This window comes from Podarcis filfolensis, assembly GCF_964270895.1.
Source record: "Podarcis filfolensis genome assembly, chromosome: 3".
Classification (NCBI taxonomy): Eukaryota; Metazoa; Chordata; class Lepidosauria; order Squamata; family Lacertidae; genus Podarcis; species Podarcis filfolensis.
The window spans coordinates 115696527-115719916 of NC_139606.1; the positions used below are offsets into that span (position 1 = coordinate 115696527).

At 43.4% G+C, this 23390-nt stretch overlaps 3 protein-coding genes across 6 annotated transcripts in view; 1 reads left to right on the forward strand and 2 right to left on the reverse strand.

Moving 5' to 3' along the window:
* LOC310758746 (uncharacterized protein) overlaps positions 1-18647 on the reverse strand; it is a 63791-nt gene extending 45144 nt beyond the window's left edge. Inside the window, exon 1 of the mRNA XM_083605665.1 lies at positions 18528-18647. Coding sequence (XP_083461791.1) covers positions 18528-18585 — 58 coding nt within the window. The 5' untranslated portion in view covers positions 18586-18647. The remainder of the gene's footprint in view (positions 1-18527) is intronic.
* Positions 1-23390, reverse strand: part of LOC310758748 (uncharacterized protein) — a 299601-nt gene that overhangs the window by 197058 nt on the left and 79153 nt on the right. The window lies entirely within an intron of this gene.
* Positions 1-23390, forward strand: part of LOC310758750 (uncharacterized protein) — a 135211-nt gene that overhangs the window by 32348 nt on the left and 79473 nt on the right. For 2 of the 4 annotated variants that reach the window (XM_083605676.1, XM_083605679.1), the window contains one exon: positions 12001-12276. The exons of the other annotated variants lie outside the window; for them this stretch is intronic. In XM_083605676.1, coding sequence (XP_083461802.1) covers positions 12001-12011 — 11 coding nt within the window. In that variant the 3' untranslated portion in view covers positions 12012-12276. Of the gene's footprint in view, positions 1-12000; positions 12277-23390 lie in introns of those variants that run through there. 4 annotated transcript variants of the gene reach the window in all.

Genomic DNA, 23390 nt, shown 5'->3' on the forward strand with positions numbered 1-23390 from the left:
CAGCTGAAAAGCAGCAGTTTCCACATGCATTTAATTGCAGATCACATTATTCAGGGGGAACAAGTCGTCTTAGTATCATAGAATGATAGAATTGCAGAGTTGGAAGGGACCTCATGGTTCACTTTCTCCAATCCCTGCAATGCAGGAATCTCAGCTAAAGCATCCATGACAGATGGCCATCCAAACTGTGCTTCAGAACCTCCAAGGAAGAAAAGTCCGCTGTTGAACAGCTCTTACCAGGGCCATCTTTAGCATATGTCCCACCGGGGTGCAAAGATCCACACAGCACCCCCAAATTTAGTTTAGACCCCAAATTAACTTCCGCACCATTGAACAAGGCCAACCACGCCCCGCCACTGCCCTTTGCCTGCCACAGCCTCCTCGCCCAGCGCCCGCCCCAGTGCTTCTCGCTTAGCATTCATCGTTAAATGGGGAAAGAATGCAGCTCGTGGAATTCATAGCATGTGCTCTAGGCACGTTTTTGCAGAAATGGAAAATTAAGATCGCGTGCTGGAAGACGCCAGTACGAAGTAGTTAGTCAAAGAAAATGCTGACAATTAACGACAATAAGCATTATTTTTTAAACGATTTCTCTAAACGAATTTGAACTGGAAGTGATGAAATTGAAACGCGTCGTTGTGAATGACAAGTGCTGCTGCTGGCACGATGCATCTTTGTGTTTTTTGTTTGTTTTTTTAAAGATATTTATTGAGGTTTTACAAAGACATAGGTTTACAAAATAAAAAAGGTCATATCAAAAGAATAAGATACAAAAAAGAGAACATAGGAAAATGCATAAAAAAGAAAAAAGAAGAAGAAAAATACAAAATACAAAAGACAAGTAACTAAAAAAGAATTAAAAACAAATCAATTCTTTGTAACTTTAAACTCATTAACTTATTTCCTTGGCCTCCTCACACCTCCCCTTTTTGTATTCCCATTTAAATAATCAAATCAGCAAATCCTTACTCTCTTTCATTTATCTTAACTCTGTATCTTAACATATTATAACTCTATATTTTCATCCATTATCAATTCATTTTGGCATATTCTTATTAACTTTGTTGCTAATGCCACTTATTTTCAATCCAACATCATTTTAACATTCATTAATTTTACAATATTTCTGAAGATAGTCTTTAAATTTCTTCCAGTCTTCCTCCACCAACTCTTCTCCCAGGTCTCGGATTCTGCCAGTCATTTCCGCCAATTCCATATAGTCCATCACCTTCATCTGCCACTCTTCCAGGGTGGGTAGCTCTTGTGTCTTCCAATACTTTGCAATAAGTATTCTTGCTGCTGTTGTTGCATACATAAAAAAAGTTCTGTCCTTCTTTGGCACCAATTGGCCGACTATGCCCAGGAGAAAGGCCTCTGGTTTCTTCAGGAAGGTATATTTAAATACCTTTTTCATTTCGTTATAGATCATCTCCCAGAAAGCCTTAATCTTTGGGCACGTCCACCAAAGGTGAAAGAATGTACCTTCATTTTCTTTACATTTCCAACATTTATTATCGGGCAGATTATATATTTTTGCAAGCTTGACTGGTGTCATGTACCACCTGTATATCATTTTCATAATATTCTCTCTTAAGGCATTACATGCCGTAAATTTCATACCGGTGGTCCACAACTGTTCCCAGTCAGCAAACATAATGTTATGTCCAACATCTTGTGCCCATTTAATCATAGCAGATTTAACCGTTTCATCCTGCGTATTCCATTTTAACAGCAAGTTATACATTCTTGAAAGTATCTTAGTTTTGGGATCTAACAGTTCAGTTTCCAATTTTGATTTTTCCACCTGGAAGCCAATTTTTTTGTCCAAATTATAGGCCTCTCTTATTTGATAATAATGAAGCCAGTCTCGCACTTTATCTTTTAATTTCTCAAAGCTCTGCAATTTCAATTTGTCTCCTTCCTGTTCCAATATTTCCCAATATTTCGGCCATTTGGCCTCCATATTGAGCTTTTTCTGAGCCTTTGCTTCCATCGGTGACAACCACCTTGGGGTTTTGTTTTCGAGTAAGTCTTTATATCTTATCCAGACATTAAACAAAGCTTTCCTGACAATATGGTTTTTAAATGCTTTATGTGCTTTAACCTTGTTGGCACGATGCATCTTTGAGCACAAAGTTAAAAGAACTTTAGTGAAACAGTAGGTATACATTTCGATAAACCTAGGTATACATGTATTTTGTTTGTCTAGCTTGATCAAAATTATTTCTGATTTTGTAACAGGTAGATAGTTAAGAGCTTAGGCGGCTTCAGCCCTGCATCCCTTGCACCCCCCGGTAAAGACAGCCCTGGCCCTGTCAGATGGTTTTTCTATATGTTTATCCAGAATCTCCTTTCTTGTAACTTGAATCAATTGGTTTGAGTCCTGTGACAGCCCTTGAGATATTTGAAGATGGCTATCACATCTCCTCTCAGTCTCCTCTATTCCAGGCAAAACACAATAAAAGTTACTCATGCCACACTGAATTTATTTTATTGATAAGAAATACATAGGAAAGCAAACGACTCCTCGGAGCGCTTGATTTATAACACAAAACATAACTACTTTATAATAGGATCATGGAACACCCCAAAAATATGAAACAAAGAAGCTGCATAAGAACCTGCTAAGGAGCCTTTTTGATACTATACTACACTGAAATGTCTAAATGTTTCTTTGATTGTCCTTGAATCTGCCAGCCACACATGCCATCCTTTCCTGACACACTGGTGTGACACAACACATCCTTTGAGAACCACTGATGTAGATGGTAAATGGCAATGGGGGCAGAATCTGTTGCTCACCTTGTGGTCTACTGCAAGTGAAAGATGGCTGGGGAAAGGTGAGTGTATCTGATGGGAAGAGATAACCTGCTTTGGAGCTCAGAAACCAACCTCAAGCGTCTTCACATTTCAGGACTGACAGAGCATGGCAGCTTGAAAGGGTCAACCTTGAAACTTACTCCCTACTGGTCATTGGTTTGTGGGTCTCCCTGATCTTGAGCCAGATCCAGGTTTGTCATTAAACTGCTCCAGGTGCTTAAATCTGTCCTCTAGGTGAGTATTGCAGCCTCTCCATTTGCAACAACCCTAGACAGCCAGTGCAAGAGAGAAATCCTGCTACATCTTCCAGTCCCTAAAACCCACTGCTCCACACAACCATCAGAAGAAAAGAGCCATGCAGTTCTGCAGCAACCATCCTAGATGATCCTTTGATGCAAGCAGTGCAGGAAAGAAGGAGCTCCTAATGGACCACTCCACCAGACTGCCTCTTGGGGAGAGACAGGAAGCAGGGCTCAAGGCATCTGCTTTTGCTGGAGTCCAAGCTGAATCAGGCACCTCCTGGCCCTAAACTGGGCCAGTGGGCAATGATTGTCTAGAAATTGGCAAGGAGTTCTGGTTTTTGTTTTCCTCTTCCCTTCCTGTCCTTTCCCGCTTGTGTGCCATGTTTGGTTTTTAGGTTTTTAAATTGTACATAAGCCACTCTGGAAGCCTTTTGGCTTAAAAAGCAGAGTAAAACTGATCAAAACAATTTTAAAAATGTTTCTACTAACAGGTTTCTCCACACATTTTTGGAGTGCTGGGTTTTTTTATACATCTGTTGTTCTTCTTGTTTATATTTTTGGAATGATGGGATCAAGTCATTAATTTATGTGGTTGCTTGGGGGAGAATGGGGTCATAAAATGTACATAAAACTATATGCAACACAAAAACAAGCATGTTAAACAAAATGCTTATTGTCTAGAAATTGGTAAGGAGATCTGGTTTTCGTCTTCGTCTTCCTTTCCTGTCCTTTTCCGCTTGTGTGCCATGTTTTGATTTGTTTTTTAAATTGTATGTGAGCTACTCTGGGGCCTTTTGACTGAAAAGCAGAGTACAGCTGATGTAAAGAATTTAAACAATGTTTCTACCAACAGGTTTCTCCTCGCACCTTCTGGGTGTTGTTCTTGTTTGTGTTTATAACTTATGAATGATGGGATAAAGTAATTATTTTATGTGGGTATTGGGAGAGGAAGCATATAATGAGTGCAATGGACATAAAACTATATGCATCACAATATCAAGCATGTTAAGCAAAATGCATCTAAAAATGTGCAGACCAGGAGGAAAGCACACTGAAACGTTTCTTTCTTGGTAGGTATGGAAACTGCAGTCGAACTGAACAGTCCAACCAAAAGAGGTTGCATCAAACTGCACTATGGCCAAGCTGTTACCCGAAATGCCATTTCCTTTCTATCCAGGCGCCATGAAGTTGGGAGCAGCTTTTGTGAGATGACGGGAAATCTGTTAATTGATATGGAAGGAGAACAGGATGAGAAAGATTGTTCTGCAGATAAATCTTGGGATGGTCTGCAAGATGAATAAATCCCCTAGGATGAGTTAAGAAAAAATGGCCTGGACGGTTCAGATGCTGACAGCTGCAAGAAATACCTGCTTGCAGCATTTCCCACTCAGATGCTCAAATGTGTGTTTCAGCATCTTTTTGGCACGGCAACACTATAAGTAGAGAGAACCTCCTTGTTCCATCCAAACTCGACTTCCTTCTGCCTTAGAGTGCCTTCCCTTTGGTAGAGATCTCAGAGGAAACTGCAGCCATGAGGTTCCTTTACTTGAGCTTTGCTCTGGTCTTCATCCTCTTCCACATTGTTACAGGTAAGAGAGCAGCTGAAACTCAGGTAGGGGAGCATCTGCTGCAAATGCAGAAGTTCTCAGGTTCAATCCTAGGTATTTCCCCAGCCAGAAACCCTGAAGAACTGTTGTGTGTCAGTGTAAACCATTCTCTCTTTTGTGTAGTATAATTCTTTATTATTATTTTTTCAAACATATACACAAGTTTCTATATTACAGTTATTTTAGCATTTTTCCACCACTGCTTTTTTCCTGCCCACAATTTCATTTGACTATAGACTATCTCATCTGGCTGCTTACAAAGGGGTTGTTGAGGAGGTGGGAGCTCAGGTGGGGGAGCATCTGAGGCAAATGCAGAAGTTTTCAGGTTGAGTCCCAGGTATTTCCCTGGTCGGCAACACTTAAGACCTTCTGCCTGTCAGTTTAGACAGCTATGAGCTTGATGGAACAACAGTCCGACTTGGCAGCTTCCTATCCTATCCAGCTGCTTAAAAAGGGGTGGGGAGGAAAGTATTTAAAAACCTATTTAATGATGAAGTTGAATTTGAATACATGACTTTTGCAAAAGCAGCAATATTCAGGATGCAGACTTAGCGGCCAGGAAAGTTCCATGGTGGTCATTTATTATATTGCTTGGAAAAGTTTGGAAAGTTAGTGTCCATGATCCCCAAGTCCTTCCTAATTCCAGAGGTCCTGGATCTATGAAGAGTGAAAATCTGATGAAAGATTCCATTGTGGACCTAGCCCAGCAAGTTTCTTTGTTAAAGAATGCCCAAAGTTGCCACCTCAGGACCCCATGAGTATAGCCAATGAAGAGATGGTGCCCACTGGGCAAATGGGTGCGCCTTACCCCCTCCTCACCTGGCTGGGAGCCAAGAAAGACAATTGCCAGCACAGTTGGGTGTGAGCTGAGCAAGACACATTGGCAACACTGCTGGGGAGATTCCAGAAAATATCATTCTCAGAGAAGGCGCAAGGGATTTCTGAAGCTCAGAACAGCAGTAATTCTGACTGGGAGATGTTGAAAGCAAAGGGGAAACTTCTGTAGAATGGAATGAAGGCTGACTTAGTGGCCAGTTATGTGGGTATGTGGGTGCATTATCTGCTCATTTTTCACGCCTTCCATTAGCAACCTGTAAAATTTAGGTTTGGCAGCCGTGCTGAAAAGATCCCAGGAGCAGTAATCAGCATCAGCATCATAATGTTCTGATTTATATGCCACCCAAGTGGCTGGGTGCAGCTAAGTGCCAGCCCCCTTACAAGGTTCAGGAATCAGCTGGAGTGTTTGCAGAGAAGGAGGACCAATCTGACCCTTGCTAATGTTGGCCAATGAAATAGTAGTTAGCAGGTTGAGAGGCAGCAGAAGCCTGTAAAAGTTGGCCATCCCATTAAATACGCAGGGTTCTAGTTTGGAAAAAAAGTAGTTTGCAACCCCTTTGCCCCCTTTAAACGAATTTATTTCCCTTCTCTTTTACACAGGGCAATTGATATGTGAACTATCAGGAGGAACTTGCCAATTCACAGAACCTGCAAACTGCAGCTTTGGAGAAATTACAGGGGTCTCCTGTCGCGACAACGCAACCTGCTGCAGGGGTAAGTGATATCCACTGAGTTGTGGTGTTTTTTCCCCCCCAAAATACATTAAAATGCAGTAAATAAATATTTATATAAAGAAAAAAGTAAAGGTAAAGGACCCCTGACAGTTAAGTCCAGTCGTTAATGACTCGGATGTTGTGGCACTCAGCTCGCTTTACTGGCCGAGGGAGCCCTCATTTGTCCACAGACAGTTTTTCCAGGTCATGCAGCCAGGAAGACTAAGCCGCTTCTGGTGAAATCTGAGCAGTGCACGGAAATGCCGTTTACCTTCCCGCCGGAGCGGTACCTATTTATCTACTTGCACTTTGAAATCAAATCAGGACTTCCCATGCCTGACAATGTAGACCAGTGAGATTCCACCATGAGCTCCCCAGCTGGCCTTGGGCAAACCACGCTTTCAGTCTCAGCCTCGATCTCCCCATCAGTACATAATAATGGGACATAATAATACTGACTTGCTGTTGCAGAAGGCTCTGAATATTTATTTTTTTCTTCATTCATTCATTCATTGCATTTATGTCCCACCTTTTCCCCAATGGAGCTCAAGGTGCCTTCTGTGGTTCTTCCTAATTTAATCCTCACAACAACCCTGTGAGGTAGATCAGGCTAAAAGTGAGTGACTGGCCCAAGGCCACTCTGTGAGCCTTATGATGAGGCTGGATTTGAAGGCTGGTTTCCCATTTCCTGGTCCAGGACCTCAGGCTCTCATACTTGGAAGTCCTCTTCCAATGCTCAAAACAAAACGTCCGTCCAATGAATGTTTCTGTTTTGCACAAGAAGTCCTTTCTAATAATGACAATTTAATTCCCTCTCTTTTGCACAGATGAACCTCCATTCTGTAGACTCACGGGAGGATTTTGCCAGTTCCCAATCACTGAGAACTGTACCTTTGAAGAGATTACAAACATCCCCTGTGGTCCTAATGCACGCTGCTGTTTAAGTAAGTTATATCCATGATTTGGTGGTCCCACTTGTGTAAAAGTTTACTCATTTTTAATCCTGTTTTCCTGATCTACACTCTGCATCTTCACTGGACAAAGCAGGGCTTTGCTTGTGCTTAAGGAAATAATCACTGAACAGTTTCTGGATCAGAGTAGCTGATACTACGCTCAGGGAATATTACTTCTATTTTTAGAAGTAAAAAGTTGGATTCAGTTTTGATGCAGCACTTCTAGGTTCTGCAACTTCTTTTAAGCATTAGAGCCTCAAGGTTTTCATCTGTGCACAGGGAATTTTGATGTCGCAGATGTTCATATGGGTGCAAACTGTGCAGGCTGCTCTTCCCACGGGCAGTAAAAAATGGCGGCTCTGATCTAAGTGTCTGATCTGAGAGCCAGTGTGGTGTAGTGGTTAACAACGGTAGTCTCATAATCTGGGGAACCGGGTTCGTGTCTCCGCTCCTCCACATGCAGTCTCTCAGCCCCACTCACCTCACAGAGTGTTTGTTGTGGGGGAGGAAGGGAAAGGAGAATGTTAGCCGCTTTGAGACTCCTTAAAAAGGGAGTGAAAGGCGGGATATCAAATCCAAACTCTTCTTCTTCTTCTTCTTCTTCTTCTTCTTCTTCTTCTTCTTCTTCTTCTTCTTCTAACTCTCCAAAATCTTAAGACAGCACTGAGTAAGTGAGGATCTCAAATGATGAAAATCTACTTCCCTCTCTTTTGCACAGATGAACCTTCATTGTGTAGACTCATGGGAGGATTTTGCCAGGGCTCAATCACTGGGATCTGTCCCTATGGAGAGATGCCCAATGTCTCCTGTGGTCCTAATACACGCTGCTGTAGAGGTAAGTGATACCCATGACTTGGTGGTCCCACTTGTGCAAAAGTTTGCTCATTTTTAATCCTGATTTCCTGATCTACACTCTACATCTTCACTGGAGAAAGCAGGGCTTTGCTTGTGCTTAAGGAAATAATCACTGAACTGTTTCTGGATCAGAGTAGCTGATAATACACTCAGGGCAAATTAATTCTATTTTTAGAAGTAAAAAGTTGGATTCAGTTTTGATGCAGCACTTCTAGGTTCTTCAACTGCTTTTAAGCATTAGAGCCTCAAGGTTTTCATCTGTGCACAGGGAATTTTGATGTCGCAGATGTTCATATGGGTGCGAACTGTGCAAGCTGCTCTTCCCACGAGCAGTAAAAAATGGCGGCTTTGATCTAAGTGTTTGATCTAAGTCTGATCTGAGAGCCAGTGTGGTGTAGTGGATAAGAGCGGTAGCCTCTTAATCTGGTGAACCGGGTTCGCGTCTCCGCTCCTCCATATGCAGCTGCTGGGTGACCTTGGGCCAGTCACACTTCTTTGAAGTCTCTCAGCCCCACTCACCTCACAGAGTGTTTGTTGTGGGGGAGGAAGGGAAAGGAGAATGTTAGCCGCTTTGAGACTCTTTAAAAAGGGAGTGAAAGGCAGGATATCAAATCCAAACTCTTCCTCTTCTTCTAACTCTTCAAAATGTTAAGACAGCGCTGAGTAAGTGAGGATGAGCCAGCAGTCTGCTGCTGCTGAAGGAATATAAATATGATTTGGCAACAAAGATTCCCACTTCATTCTGCACTCACCAGAACTCACCTGAAGTACAAAAATAATGTTGACCGGAGCATCAGTCAAATCAGGACTTCCCATGCTGGACAATCCAAGTCTGTGAGACTCCACCATGAACTCACCAGCTGGCCTATGGATAACCATACTTTCACTCTCAGCCTCGATCTCCCCATCGGCATTATGGGACATAATAATATTGATTTGCTGTTACAGAAGGCTTTAATTTAATTCCCTCTCTTTTGCACAGATGAACCTCCATTGTGTGGACTCTTGGGAGGATTTTGCCAGTTCCCAACGACTGTGAACTGTCCCTCTGGAGAGATTAGAAATCTCTGTGGTCCTAATGCACGCTGCTGTAGGAGTAAGTGATACCCATGAGTTGGTCCCACTCACATGTGAATGTTTGCTCATTTTTAATCCTGTTTTCCTGATCTACACTCTGCATCTTCACTGGAGGAAGCAGAAGCAGGGCTTTTCTTGTGCTAAAGGGAATAGTGGTCAATCACTTTATAAATCAGGATATATTAACCCTATTTTTAGATGTCTAAATTTGGATTCAGTTTTGATGCAGCACTTCTAGGTTCTGCATCTTCTTTTAAGCATTAGAGCCTCAAGGTTTTCCTCTGTGCATAGGAAATTTTGATACCACAGATGTTCATATGGGTGCAAACTGTGCAGGCTGCACTTCCCATGGGCAGTAAAAACTGGTGGCTCTTATCTAACTTTCCAAAATGTTAAGACAACACTCAGTAAATGAGGATGAACCGGCCGTCTGCTGCTGCTGAAAGAACGCATATGTAATTTGGCAACAAAGATTCCCACTTCATTCTGCACTCACCAGACCTCACCTGAAGTACCAAAATACATCACAATATCCAGTAGAACTGGAGCTAGAAACCTCATGGTCCCTAAGGACCTGAACCAGGGGAGGAATTCTTGAATAACAACAATGGTTATAGTTACAAGTAGGTAGCCATGTTGGTCTGCCATAGTCGAAAGAAAATTTAAAAAATCCTTCCAGTAGCACCTTAGAGACCAACTAAGTTTGTTATTGGTATGAGCTTTCATGTGCATGCACACTTCTTCAGATACACACAATGGTGATACAGTGGTACCTCGGGTTAAGAACTTAATTAGTTCCAGAGGTCCGTTCTTAACCTGAAACTGTTCTTAACATGAAGCACAACTTTAGTTAATGGGGCCTCCCGCTGCTACCACGCCACTGAAGCACGATTTCTGTTCTCATCCTGAAGCAAAGTTCTTAACCTGAGCTACTATTTCTGGGTTAGCAGAGTCTGTAACCTGAAGCATATGGAACCTGAAGCATATGTAACGCAAAGTATCACTGTAGTTAATTCTGCCTTTTAGAAATACTGGAGAAATGAATTGAAAAGCAACTGCAATCTGAGGCTGGAGATGAAAAATAATTTAATAGATCTATTCTAGCCTGTGGCCAGTTCTGAACCCACGTTTTAAAAAGGAAAACGACTGATTTGACTGTCTCCTAAGTCAAGTGACCGAAAGGGTACAAGATCTGAAAGCTGTTTGTTTTGAAGAACATTGTAGGAGCTCAGCATGTTTAGCCTGGAGAAGAGAAGGTTAATTTGAGGGAGAGACAAGATTGCAGCCTCTGAATATTTGCACGGCTGCCGTGTAAAAGTTGTTCCAGAGGGCAGGACTAGAACCAAAGGGGTGGAAATGACAGAGAAGCAGGTTTTGAGGGACAATCTGTGAAGGATCTTGTTATTGAAGATCCTGCATTGAACAAGGGTTGGACTAGTTGATCTCCAGGTCATTTTTGGCTCTCCATCCAGCTGTTCACTCACTGAACTTTCTGCTAATAAATCACATTTTAGTAGGATTAGTTTCTTCTCCAAATCTTCTTTTCTGTTCTAAAAAACCACACAAACTAATTTTTATTTAGGAAGGTTTATTTATTACTTCAATTTTTATCCTGCTCTTCTTCCCAAAGGAGACTTGGGAACAGATATCTCTAATCACTTCATATAGAAATATTCATATTAAACTATTTTTAATTATGGTATTTATTTGACTTATATACCACCCTTCATCAAAAGATCCCAGGGTGGTTCACAAGATAAACACAAAAGATAAAAGCACAGATCTATAAGGACAAAAAATTGAAAAGCGATTTTTGTTGCATGCCTTTTCTGATTATAAATTTCAGATCAGGGGCTGTTTTCTCTTCTTTTTTACAAATTGCTATCTGTAACTCCCGGTGAACTGTTACTTTGTTTTTGTTGTTTATTTTTTGCAATGAGATCAAAATACAATAGATAAATAAGGTCCCTCTTACAGTAGATAAATAATGACCCTCTTAAGGTCCCTCTAAATACACCCATTCTGTCAAAAAATCATGTAATTGACCAGAGCTTCAGTCAAATTAAGACTTTCTTCTCCATGCCTGTCCATCTAAATCACTGACCATATTTCTGTCCAGGACAAGGTGTCTGTTGGGTTCTGTGCTATAGTAAGTCTAGGGAAAATTGGGGCAAGAGGAGACAAGGTGCAGGCTGCCCTCTGAGGAATACAGCTCTAAAGCTGCTCCATCAAGGAACAAGCTGAATTGGGGGGTTATGTTGTAGCAGCAGCAGCCGAATAGAAAAACAATGTGGTGTAGGAGTTAGAGTGCTGGAGGAGGACCTGGCAGATCAGGGTTCTAGTCCCCACTTGGCCAAGAAGCTCATCTTGGGCCAGTCACTGCTTCTCAACCTAATCTACTTAACAGGGTGGTTGTGAAGATAAAATGGAGCTGAGAGAATTATATGTGCCATGGAGCTCCTTGGAAGAAAGGTGCAATATAAATATCAGAATAAAAGATAAAATAATAGTTAGCACCACCTTTCCTGCAAAATGCGGTGTCAATTTGAGGTTTAAGCCTTTGTCATCACCTCCTACATCAATGGAGTGTGGGATCCTCAGGTCTCCCTGGGTCTTTGTGTGGTAGAGTCCTCAGAGTCAGTGGCTGCCAGTGGCCCAGCCTGACATCCAGGATGGGCCAGGGGATGTCAGCAATGATGCTCTTCTGAGAGCTCTTCTGGGGCTGGGCCTGCATGTCCTCTTCCTTTCGGCTACATATTCCTGAATTGCAGGGTGGCCTTAAATGTTCCTTTGAGTCTTTCCAGCACTATAAATCTTATCTCCTGAAGGTGAGCAATCTGACTCCAGGCTCCTGAAAGTGCAATCGATTACAGATTTCCTTCTTTCTTTTATTCAGGAAGATTATAAATGTAAGAGGAAAATGGGGGTTCTGCCAGGAGGAACTCACCAAACGCTGCCCGCCTGGTCTAACTCTTCCTGCTTACTGTGGCTTCAATGCACAATGCTGTGCCCTTGAATGACATCAGTGAGCAGCCCACATCCATGGTTGAGAATGTATGATGGCTACGCTGATTCTTCTGGATCTTTGCTTGTGGAAGTGGGCCTGATCAATCCATTTGTGAAGCAAGCAATGAAACAAAGATCAGTCTGTTCAGATGATCATCTAATTAAACACATATTCACCTGCAAATTCAAACTTGTATTTTTTTTTGTTTTTTTAAAAAAGCATCTATGACTAAATATGACCCTCCTCCTGTGGAAGTGCATCATATCCGCCCAAGAGCCCTCTTGACTGAAGTTCTCATCCCCGAGTCCCAGGAGGAGATAACTGCAGCCATTGCTTTTCATGCACCCAGGGAGAGCTTGGGTTTCTCATCCAGTTGGTTATTGTGAACACGGGTGGGATAGGCTGAACTCAACCCAGACTGGAGCCATGACCTAACTAGAGCTGATTATTAAGGAGCCGCTGCCTTGTGGGTGCCCATAGGTCACTGAGAGTGGTATTTAATCCTGCTGAATACCCATCAGGTTTATTGATTTCTATGGGTGTACTTTTAGTGGGACTCAGAATTTTCTGAAGGGGTGTTTTCTGGGATTTTGAGAATGAAAGAAGGAACTCAGGGAGGTGCCAGGGGGAGGTGGGACTGAAGAGTCGGGAAGGGCTATTGCTGCCTAGTGATCAAGATCCCTGACTCAGTCATTGATCTGGATATTTCTTTTCAACTTTAATTTACATACATTAATTCACAACATAGCCAAGTATTATTGCAGATGCTGATTAAAATAAAATACAAGCAGAAAAGGATACCTGAAGTTCAACACATAGGAACACATATCCATGCCACTTTCAATTTGTTTGTTTAGACATTTCTCTCCCAAGTTTCCTCAAGGAACTCAAGGCGATATACATCGTTTTCTCCCATGAGCCCATGTTTCCCAGGTCTTAGACGAATACCTCGCAGGTGCCGTTGCCCTTAGTTCCTTTGTCACCACTACCTAAAAGGCCCTCTGCCTGCTTCCCTATAACCTCGCCTCTCCCAATGAAGGAAATGCCAGAAGGTCCTTTGAGTTGGACCTCCGTGTCCGGGCTGAATGATGAGGGTGGATATGCTTCTTCAGGTATACTTCCAAAATGGGATCATTGACTGGTTAGGAAGACTCCAGGGAGGAGAAAGAAATCAGCAGTGAAAAGGAGAAACAATGTTAGGAAACCAGGTTGGGGAAGCGGGCGCTGAAATGGACTGAGGAAAGGGTCTTTGGGGGGGGAGGTAGTGTCGGTGGCTACCTTGAGTGGGCTCAGCTCATCCTCATGCTGCTTATAATTTCCTCCCCCTCTCCCTTTGGCTTCAACCCATGCAGAATAAACCAGGGCTTGTGGGAATTGCAGTTCATGGATGATGGGAATTGTAGTCCAGCAACAATCGGAGGGTCACAGGTCCACTATGCCTAATGTCAAGTCAAGATTGCTTATCCATTAACAGTTATGATTCAACTGCGACATCCTGGAATTACAGAAGCTATCCCAGTTTCTGATGGGACGTCCCGGTTTTTGTGCTGAGCTCCCTCACCAGTCAGCTGGATCTTCTGAGAGCTCAGCACCCAAAGACAAATGTCTTTGGCAAAAAAAAAGGCAGCTGCGCTTTAGTCCGTGGAAGCAGAGGAGGAGGGGGAGCTGCTGGTGATGCAAGTCAGGCTGCACCCACTGGGCCCAGTTGCCATGCTTCCTCTGCCCAATGCTGCCCCCACTGGAGGAGGAGGAGACCACAACAACAGGGGGCTAAAGATGCGAAGCCCCAGCTCATTTGCCTGGGAGTATGGCACTGAAAGATGCACATCCCAAGTTTAACTAGCAGAATGTTGGAGGGTCTGAAATTTTGTTATCTAACAATCCATCCATGTTCCCTGTGCTAAGGCTTGATTGTCTGGCAGAAATTCCAGTAAACTGGGCAAGCCTCGGGTTTGTCATAGTTTAGAAACACTGATGTTATGTACTGAGTTGAATAGGATCCAAAAGGTAGCAGTCTGGTTGGTCCTAGAACAATAGGATTCAGAATGCTGCAGTCTGATTGGTCCTAAAACAATGCAGCAGTATGATTGGTCCACAGGAGCCACCCAATCCAGCTCCAGGTGGAAGTGAATCCACAACCTGATTGACCTACAGGAGAATCCCAGAATTAGCCATTCATGGGTGGCCCATTGTTTAAATAATGTATATAAAGCAGATATTTTGGGGGAACTTTCATTCCTCACTACTATGAGCTGAATAAAGAGCATGAAATCCACACTCTACTCCGAGTAGATTTCAACTGAACAGAACAGAAAGCTGGATTCCAGAAACAGCTGAACCAACCGTTTGCCAAATTTATTTCCAGATCTTCTGTTATGGTTCCTGGTGCACAGAGACATTGGAGGACAGCCAATGCTAGCCCTACTCAAGATATTCTATAAATTGGGTAAAGTCGATATTGCTTCATATAAGTAACAGTGACTTTATTTATTCAGCTAAGAACTATCAGTTCCATATTTGCACAGGGTCAATTATATATTTAGGTATAATCATACCAATGGATATTACCCAATTAGTAGCATGTAATTCAAACAAAGTAATCCAGGAGTTTTCTTTTCATATTAATAGAGGGGAGTCATTTAACCTGCCCTTATGCGGAAGGGTTAATACTCTCAAACGAACACTATTCCCAAAATAATCTATAGTGGGAGTAGAATTCCAGGTCATATAACTGGTAAATATTTCCAGAAAAGGAATTTCTTAATTAGGAAATGTCTATGGGGTTCTGCAACTCCAAGAATATCCTTGCTAAAAATGCAATTATTAATTAAAAAAACGAGGATTTGGCATTCGAGAAGGATATTGACCAGAGGAGCAGAGGAGGGCTGTCAAATGATCAAGGCTCTGGAGACCGAGCCTTATGTGGAAGATGGCTGAAGGAGTTGGGTATGTTGTTAGAGGGGGATTTTCCACTGGGGGCAGATGACAGAGACTGACTCCATGAGACAGGTGTAAAACCAAACCAAATAAAGATTTTATTTCAAAACAACAAACAGCAAAGCTTCTGGGTGTTTTTCTCTGCAGGCAGAGTTCAAACTGCAGCTTTTCTCCTTTTGTAGTCATGGTCAGCTGTATCCAATCAGCCCAGACTTAAAGAAACTGTTCTTAAAGGTACAAACATCTTTACTGTTTCTGTGCAGAATGTTTCTTTCCCAACATATGTTGAGCCTGCTAATGAGGAGACTGACAAATTGGTCAGACAAATAAATGATAGACACAGTGGTATATGGTTACCAAAGCTCTGCCCCTTCCAGCCCTGATGGCCAGCACTTATATTTCCTCAGCCCAGCCCCCTTGCTCCTCCTTTGGCTGCCTCTGTCCAATCAGCCTGGTTGAAATTCCTATTGGCTGTTTGCTAGAACCAATCATAAAAGATACACCCATTTCCTATTACCTTTTATGGGAGACAAAGAGCTATATTTCCTTCTATCCATAAATGGCAGACAAGTAGCCATATATCTTACATTTGCCTCGACAAGGCACCTTAATTACCGGATCACCTTTTGCCCCTTTTGCCCCTGCATTCCAAAACAAATGGCTAAAACAAATGGCTCATGGTATTAAATTCTATCTAAGCAGAGATCTTGGGTTCACATTCTCACACACCATCAATGAAACAAGAATCTAACATAAGAATCTAACATTTCTTACTTTCTAAATCCTTTGCCTAATTACATTAAGCCAACAAATCTCATACATAACATAGATAGCTTTTTAGAAGAAAAGGCCTTTGCAAAGTAAAAAGGAACTCAGTAAAAAACAGCTTTAAAAAAGCCTCTTCAGTTTACACCCTCCTTTCCCAGCCAGCTGCTTTTCCCATTAGCTCTTCCCAAAATTTATTGCCCTTTAACTCTCTCAGTATACCTTAAACCTTAGGAAAATATGGCTAGAGTCTGATGGTATTATTTTCTGTTAAACAATAAATCTTACTATTTACCAACTCTTAATTAGTGTTTTTGCAGCTTGATTGTATTCTGTAATATGTAGGGTCAGTATAACCTTTGCTCCCAGCCTGTAATTCCCTTTTACAACTTTGAGAAACTTGTCTCCTGCTACTGCTATAAATCAGGGGGGCCCTTGTTCAGGAGAGCAGGAAGATAAACAACTGCCAAAGTACTTAGCCAGCTGGTTTCTGCCTGGCATGAAACATACAAACATTTGCAAATATATCTTTAAGCTCATTTTAAAATACAGGCCTTGATCAGATGCCTCATTTTCTCCTGCCTTGGAGGGTAGGACTCTAACCAATCGGTTCAAGTTACGAGAAAAGGGATTCTGACTAGATATATGAGGGCAAATTAATGAAAGTAAGATCTGTTCAACAGTGAAACAGTCTCCCTCAGGAGGTTGTGGACGCTCCTTCCTTGGAGGTTATTAAGCAGAGGTTGGGTGGCCATCTGTCAGGGATGCTTTAGCTGAGATTCCTGCATTGCAGGGGGATGGAGTAGATGACCCTCAGGGTCCCTTCCAATCCTCTGATTCTATAATTCTATCACTATATAAAGAAGCCTCATTAGGTACTTTGTTTATATTACATACTGCTAATTGGGTAATATCCTTTGGTAAGATTATACCTAAATATCCAATGGACAAAGCTTCCAAAGGCAAGGATTAAACTATTTATGTACACTAGCTAGAATATCATAAGCACAGAAATTAAGAGATCACAATGATGAATGGAAGAATGGAGGCCTTTTGTGGACTTAAAAAAGAAACTGTAGTCAGATGAAATTGTGGGCAGGATAAAAGCCATGGAGGACAAATGATAAAAAAAATTTTGTAATAGATAAAGATATAATGCAGTAGAAAATGTTTGAGTAGAAACATGGCAGAAGTGGGGGTGGGAAGTCAATTTATGAAACAATGTAAAACTCATGGTGGAGTTTTACAGATTTGGTTTGTCAGGCATGGGAAGTCCTGATTTGACTGACATCATCAATTTTACATAGAATGCTTGATTTGGGAGGGATCTTGTTTATATATGGGGATGCGGGACGTGCTGTGGTGTAAACCACCGAGCTTCTTGGGCTTGCTGATCGGAAGGTCGCGCTTCGAATCCCCATGATGGGGTGAGCTCCCTTTGCTCGGTCCCAGCTTCTGCCAACTTAGCAGTTCAAAAGCATGTCAAAGTGCAAGTAGAGAAATAGGTACTGCTGCAGTAGGAAGGTAAACAGTGTTTCTGTGCGCTGCTCTGGTTTTGCCAGAATCGGCTTAGTCATGCTGGCCACATGACCTGGAAATACTGTCTGCAGACAGACGAGTGCTCCCTCGGCCAGTAAAGCGAGCTGAGCGCCCAAGCCCAGAGTTGTTCAGGACTGGACTTAACTGTCAGGGGTCCTTTACCTTTACCTTTTTATATATATTTATTTACTGCATATTTATCTCTTTTACGAAAAGAAAACAACTCAATGGATGTCACTTACCCCAGCAGCAGGTTTCGTTCCTGCCACAGGAGACCCCGGGAATTTCTCCAATGGCACATTTTTTATTTGCTGCGAATTGGCAAGTTCCTCCTTTGCAAGTTCACATACAACTCTCCCTGGCGAGAAAAATTAGCAGATAATGCACCCACACCCACATAACTGGCGACTGAGTCAGACTTGATTCCATTCTACTGAAGTTTCCCCTTTGTTTTCAACATCTGCTAATCAGAAATACAGCTGTTCTGAGCTTCAGAAATACCTTGCCATTTGCACCCTCTCTGAGAATGGTATTTTCTGGAATCTCCCCAGTAGTGTTGCCAATGTGTCTTGATCAGCTCACACCCAACTGTGATGGCTATGGTCTTTCCCGACTCCCAGCAAGGTGAGGAGGGGGTAAGGCGCACCCATTTGCCCAGTGGGCACCATCTCTTCATTGGCTATACTCATGGGGTCCTGAGGTGGCAACTTTGGGCATTCTTTAACAACGAAACTTGCTGGGCTAGGTCCACAATGGAATCCTTCATCAGATTTTTACTCTTCATAGATCCAGGACCTCTGGAATTAGGAAGGACTTGGGGATCATGGACACTAACTTTCCAAACTTTTCCAAGCAATATAAATGACCACCATGGAACTTTGCGGGTCTCTAAGGCTGCATCCTGAACATTGCTGCTTTCCCAAAAGTCATGTATTCAAATTCAATTTCATTATTAAATAGGTTTTTAAATACTTTCCTCCCCACCCCTTTTTAAGCAGCTGGATGGGATAGGAAGCTGCCAAGTCGGACTGTTGTTCCATCAAACTCATAGCTGTCTACACTGACAGGAAGAAGGTCTCAAGTGTTGCCGACCAGGGAAATACGTGGGACTCAACCTGAGACCTTCTGCATTTGCAGCAGATGCTCTCCCACCTGAGCTTGAGCTGCTCTCTTACCTGCAACAACGTGGAAGAGGATGAAGACCAGAGCAAAGCTCAGGTAAAGGAACCTCATGGCTGCAGTTTCATCTGAGATCTCTGCCAAAGGGAAGGCACTCTAAGGCAGAAGGAAGTTGGTGTTGGGATACTGCCAGGGAGACATCAGCCATCAAGGCCCCACGTCGATTCCGGACGATCCATCGATCTCCCGTAGACACGCAGTATCATTCAATTAGCGACACAAGCTCTCGGAAATAGCTTGCCACATTCCAGAGCTGATGTACGCTCTATCAGCAGAATTCGCACAGCGAAAGATGCACGCAGGAGAGCATTATTTACAACTTTATTCAGCGTTGGTCAGAACAAAGAAAACATGACTGCCTGCTTCAATGTCTCAGGCACAGACAGAGAAACGAAAGCAAAGACACAACAGAAACATCCTGTGAACAGGAAATACGCAGGCTGTGACACAAACATCCTGCTCCCTTTTAAGGTGGAACGGAAATATCCTAACATCCTCCCCCTTTCCGTGTAACCTGTAGTACCTGTGGTTCAACCCAATTGCAACCTCTGTACATAAACCTTAAGTTGTTCTCTGTTAACAACCTTAGACAACAGATCAGCAGGAATTTCATTTCCTGGCATGGAGGACACCTGAATGAGTCCTTTCTGAATACACTCTCTTGCACGATGTAGCTTAATCTGCAAGTACTTGGTTCTTTGCTTGCAACTCTCTGAGTTCAGGAAAGCCAAACAGGATCTATTGTCTTGATACACTTGTATAGGACATTTCACAGAAACTCTGATGTCCTTAAACAGTTGCATCAACCATTCACAATCCATGAGTGAAAATGACAGAGCATTGAGTTCTGCTTCACAGGAACTTAGGCTTACTGTCGCCTGCTTCTTGCACAACCAGTCAAACAGACAGTGGTTGTACATGTAGCATACTCCAGAAGTGCTTTTACCATCCGTGGTGTCACTTCCAAAACTAGCATCTGCAAAGATTTCAAGACCTCCAGTCTTCTGACTGGTGAACCTCAGCCTGTAGTGCAAAGTCCCTTTCAAATAGCGGGCTATGCGCTTCAGAGCTTTCCAATCCTGAACAGTAGGATTGTTAGCATGTCTGCTAAGCAGGTTAGTGCTTACAGCTATGTCAGGTCTTGAGCATCTAGCAATGAAATTCAACTTGCCTGGAATGCATCTGTACAGCATAGTGTCAGAAAACGCTTCAGCAGTACTATCTACCTGGTAACCTGTCACCATCGGTGTGTCTGCTGGGTTTGCATCAACCAAATTCAACCTGGTTAATACATCAGCAATTTTCTGTGTTTGGTGTACCAGAAAATTACCTGCTTGGTCCCTCTCCACCTGCAGACAAAGATAGTTGGATACCTCACCAAGATCCTTCATGTCAAAGTGCTCCTTCAGCTGAGCTAGGGTGCTTTGGTACAAAGCCTGATTCTTCCAAAACATCACAAGATCATCAACAAAACATAAACAATACAGTTTGTTTTGCCCCTCCTCCTTGACAAACACACATGGATCAGCTTTGCCCTGGTGAAACCTAGAGAAAGCAACGTCTCAGTGAGTTTTGTGTTCCAACACCTGGCACTCTGCTTGAGACCGTATAAGGATTTCCGCAGTTTACAGACCATTCCCTTCTGTATCTGCATTCCATCAGGTGGAAGCATAAACAGCTCCTCCCCCAAAACCCCGTACAAAAAAGCTGTATTAATGTCATGATGGGAAACATGCAGTTTCTCCTCTGCAGCAATCTTGAGCATTAGCCAAATGCTCTCATATTTGACGGTGGGTGAGTAGGTCTTGTGGTAATCCTGTCCTGGTACCTGTGAAAAACCTCTGGCAACCAATCTGGCTTTGTGTCTGACAACCTTGCCATTCTGGTCTGTCTTGGCCTTGAAGACCCATTTGCTGCCAACCAGTCTCATTCCTGGGACTACTGGGACTAGCTCCCAAGTTTGGTTCCTATTCAAGGAATCAACTTCAGCCTTCATGGCATTAAGCCAAGGCTCAGCATCTTTAGAGGTTAACTCCTGAACCTCTTTGAAGCTTGAAGGTTCCCACACCTTCTCTGAACCACTAAGAACAGCAGTTGCTGTCTTAGCAAACTCATCAGCAAATCTCTTTGGAGGTTTGCCCTTCGTCGCTCTTTCAGATCTGCGTACTAGACGCACGTCTTCTGGACTCATCTCCTCCGTCTTAGGAGAAAAGTGACCAATGGTGAACAGTGGTTCTTCCAGTTCATTGTCAGATGCATCAGATGGTCTGACTGAGGCCTTTGCCCTCTTGTAGTCTGCTGTGTCATCACTGTCGCTGACACCAGCAGCAGCGCCGCCCACTGAACTGGAATCCGAACTCCGATCATCATCATCATCCTAATCCTCAGCTTCCTCTTCTGCCTCAACACCATCTGCTTTTTTCACATCACCTTCATCCTCCTCTGGGTAACTGGAAAATTCCCACGTTCCCCCCCCCCCCACTTAGGATTGTACTCAACACTCTTTATGAACTTAATGGACTTAGAATGAGTCATCCATACTCTGTATGCACCTTTTTCGTACCCCATGAACAAACCATGTGCCCCACGCTTCCCAAGCTTGTTGCTTTGTGGGGTGTGTACCCACATGTCAGAACCAAAGATTCTCATGTGTTTGACGTAAGGTTTCTTACCAAACATCTTCTCATAGGGAGTACAACCAATAGGTGATGACAATCTGCGATTATAAGTGTAAACAAACGTGGACAGAGCCTCCCCCAAAAACACTCAGGGAGATTGGCATCATGCAACAAGGTTTTCAGGCCTTGAAGCAAAGTCTGATTTGCTCACTCCGCAAGTCCATTCATCCATGGCGATCTAGGCATTGACAAGTCATGCTGGATTCCCTTCTCAGTCAGGAAAGCTTCAAACTGCTGAGAGGTGAATTCCCCGCCTCGATCAGTAAAGAGACAGCCGATACGTCTACTGTGAACATTCTCCAGCCAAGCACAGAATGCCTTGAACCTAGGAAACGCTTGCGATTTCTGCTCGAGCATAAACACATGAATGTACCTGGATAAAGAATCAATTAGAACCATGAAGTACCTTGCTCCACCCAAAGAGGGCGTAAGTGGACCAACCAGGTCTGCGTGGACTAGCTGGTAGGGTTTGGAAGCCTGCCTGCTAGACTCCTTGCCTTTTGGAGCAACCTTCACCTTGTTCTCTGCACAAGATACACATTTCATGTGAAACTTACAGGGTTTGATGTTCAAACCCTGAACCAACTCAGGCATCTTGGCCAGCGCCTGCCAAGACATGTGACAAAATCTTCGATGTGCTTCATGAATGCATCCTGCATGAAGAACTTTGTTAGTTTGTGCAACACAACAAGAATCAACATTAGACACAGCAACACCATTGTCATCATAAGTTATACAGAATAAGCCATCCATAAACTTTGCATGCAAAATGTCCTCTTTGCCTTTCCCGATGACACAGACGCTCCTCTTGAAGGAAATCTCAAAGCCACGCCCAGTCAGCTGTGGGACACTGAGCAAATTGTCTGCAGCACCTGGAACATAAAGTACATCTTTGATGGTTGTGTGCAGACTTGCCAGTCTCACAGTCCCTTCTCCTGCGATTCGCAACGTCTTTCCATCTGCCTGGTGGATCTCTCCATCTTGAGGTGTGAAGGAGATAAACAGATGCTTATCTTTTGCCAAATGGCGGGTGCATCCAGAATCTACAATAAATCTGGCCTTGGCCTTTGGAGCAGCTTTTCCAGCAAGCAAAACCTTGTTTTCCACCGGCGTGGGCTTTTGCTGCTTGCCTCCCTGCTCCTGGCCATCAAACTTGCCTTCGGCTTTTGGAGAAGCAGTGCCAGCAAACAAAGCCTTGTTTTTCCCTGGCTTGGGCTTTCCACCCCCCCCTGCCTCTGGCCATCTGCTGGCTTATTCCTTTGTTTATTTCCAGTCTTTGGACAAAACTTCTGAGTGTGACCTTGGGTCCCACAGTTCCAGCACTTCACAGCTGCGAACGCTTTGGCTCCCCCTGGAGGCTGGAATGCTGTCCCACATTGCTCCCCCTGAAGCGCACAAGCCGACTCAGCTGCATTTCTCTTATCATATTCGTTTTGCAAAGTCGCCAAGACGTTTGTAGCAGTGAGGTCCTGCGCAGGGAGGGTCGCCATCTGACTTGCCACGGCATGGTAGCTTTCATCCAGGAAGTCCAGGATGAGAATTGCAAACAGTAACTCAGGCATATTGAAACCTCTCTGAGTCAATTCCTGTCTGAGATGCTGCAAATGTAAAACGTGGGCTCTAAGGTCTTCCCCTGGCTCCAAACGCTTCCTGTGCAGCTTTCTGAAATAAAGCAACACAGACCCAGCCTCTTGTCGGAGATGACAGGCTCTAAGCCCGTCCCACATCTCACGGGCACTGGCCTTGCCAGCCAGGGTGATTAACTCTTCAGGAGCTACTGAGAGCAAAATTATCCCCATGGCTCTTGAATCCTGTGCCCTCCATTCATCTGTCACAGGGGCTGGGGGGTCCTCAGAAATGGTATTCCACACTCCAAGCTTTCTCATCTGGCCCTCACAGTACCTTGCCCAGGTCTGATAGTTGTGGCCATTTAGCTTTGGTGGACGCGGAGCAGTGTCTGAGGATTGTAAAAGATCCATCTCAGCTATTCACTTGAGCCGTAAGCCTTTATGCCTTCAAAGACTTCTTATCTCGGCAGCTCATTAATCACGATGCCTCTTTGCCTGAGACATTGAAGCAGGCAGTCATGTTTTTTTCTTTGTTCTGACCAACGCTGAATAAACTTGTAAATATGCTCTCCTGCGTGCATCTCCTGCTGTGCGAACTCTGCTGATAGAGTGT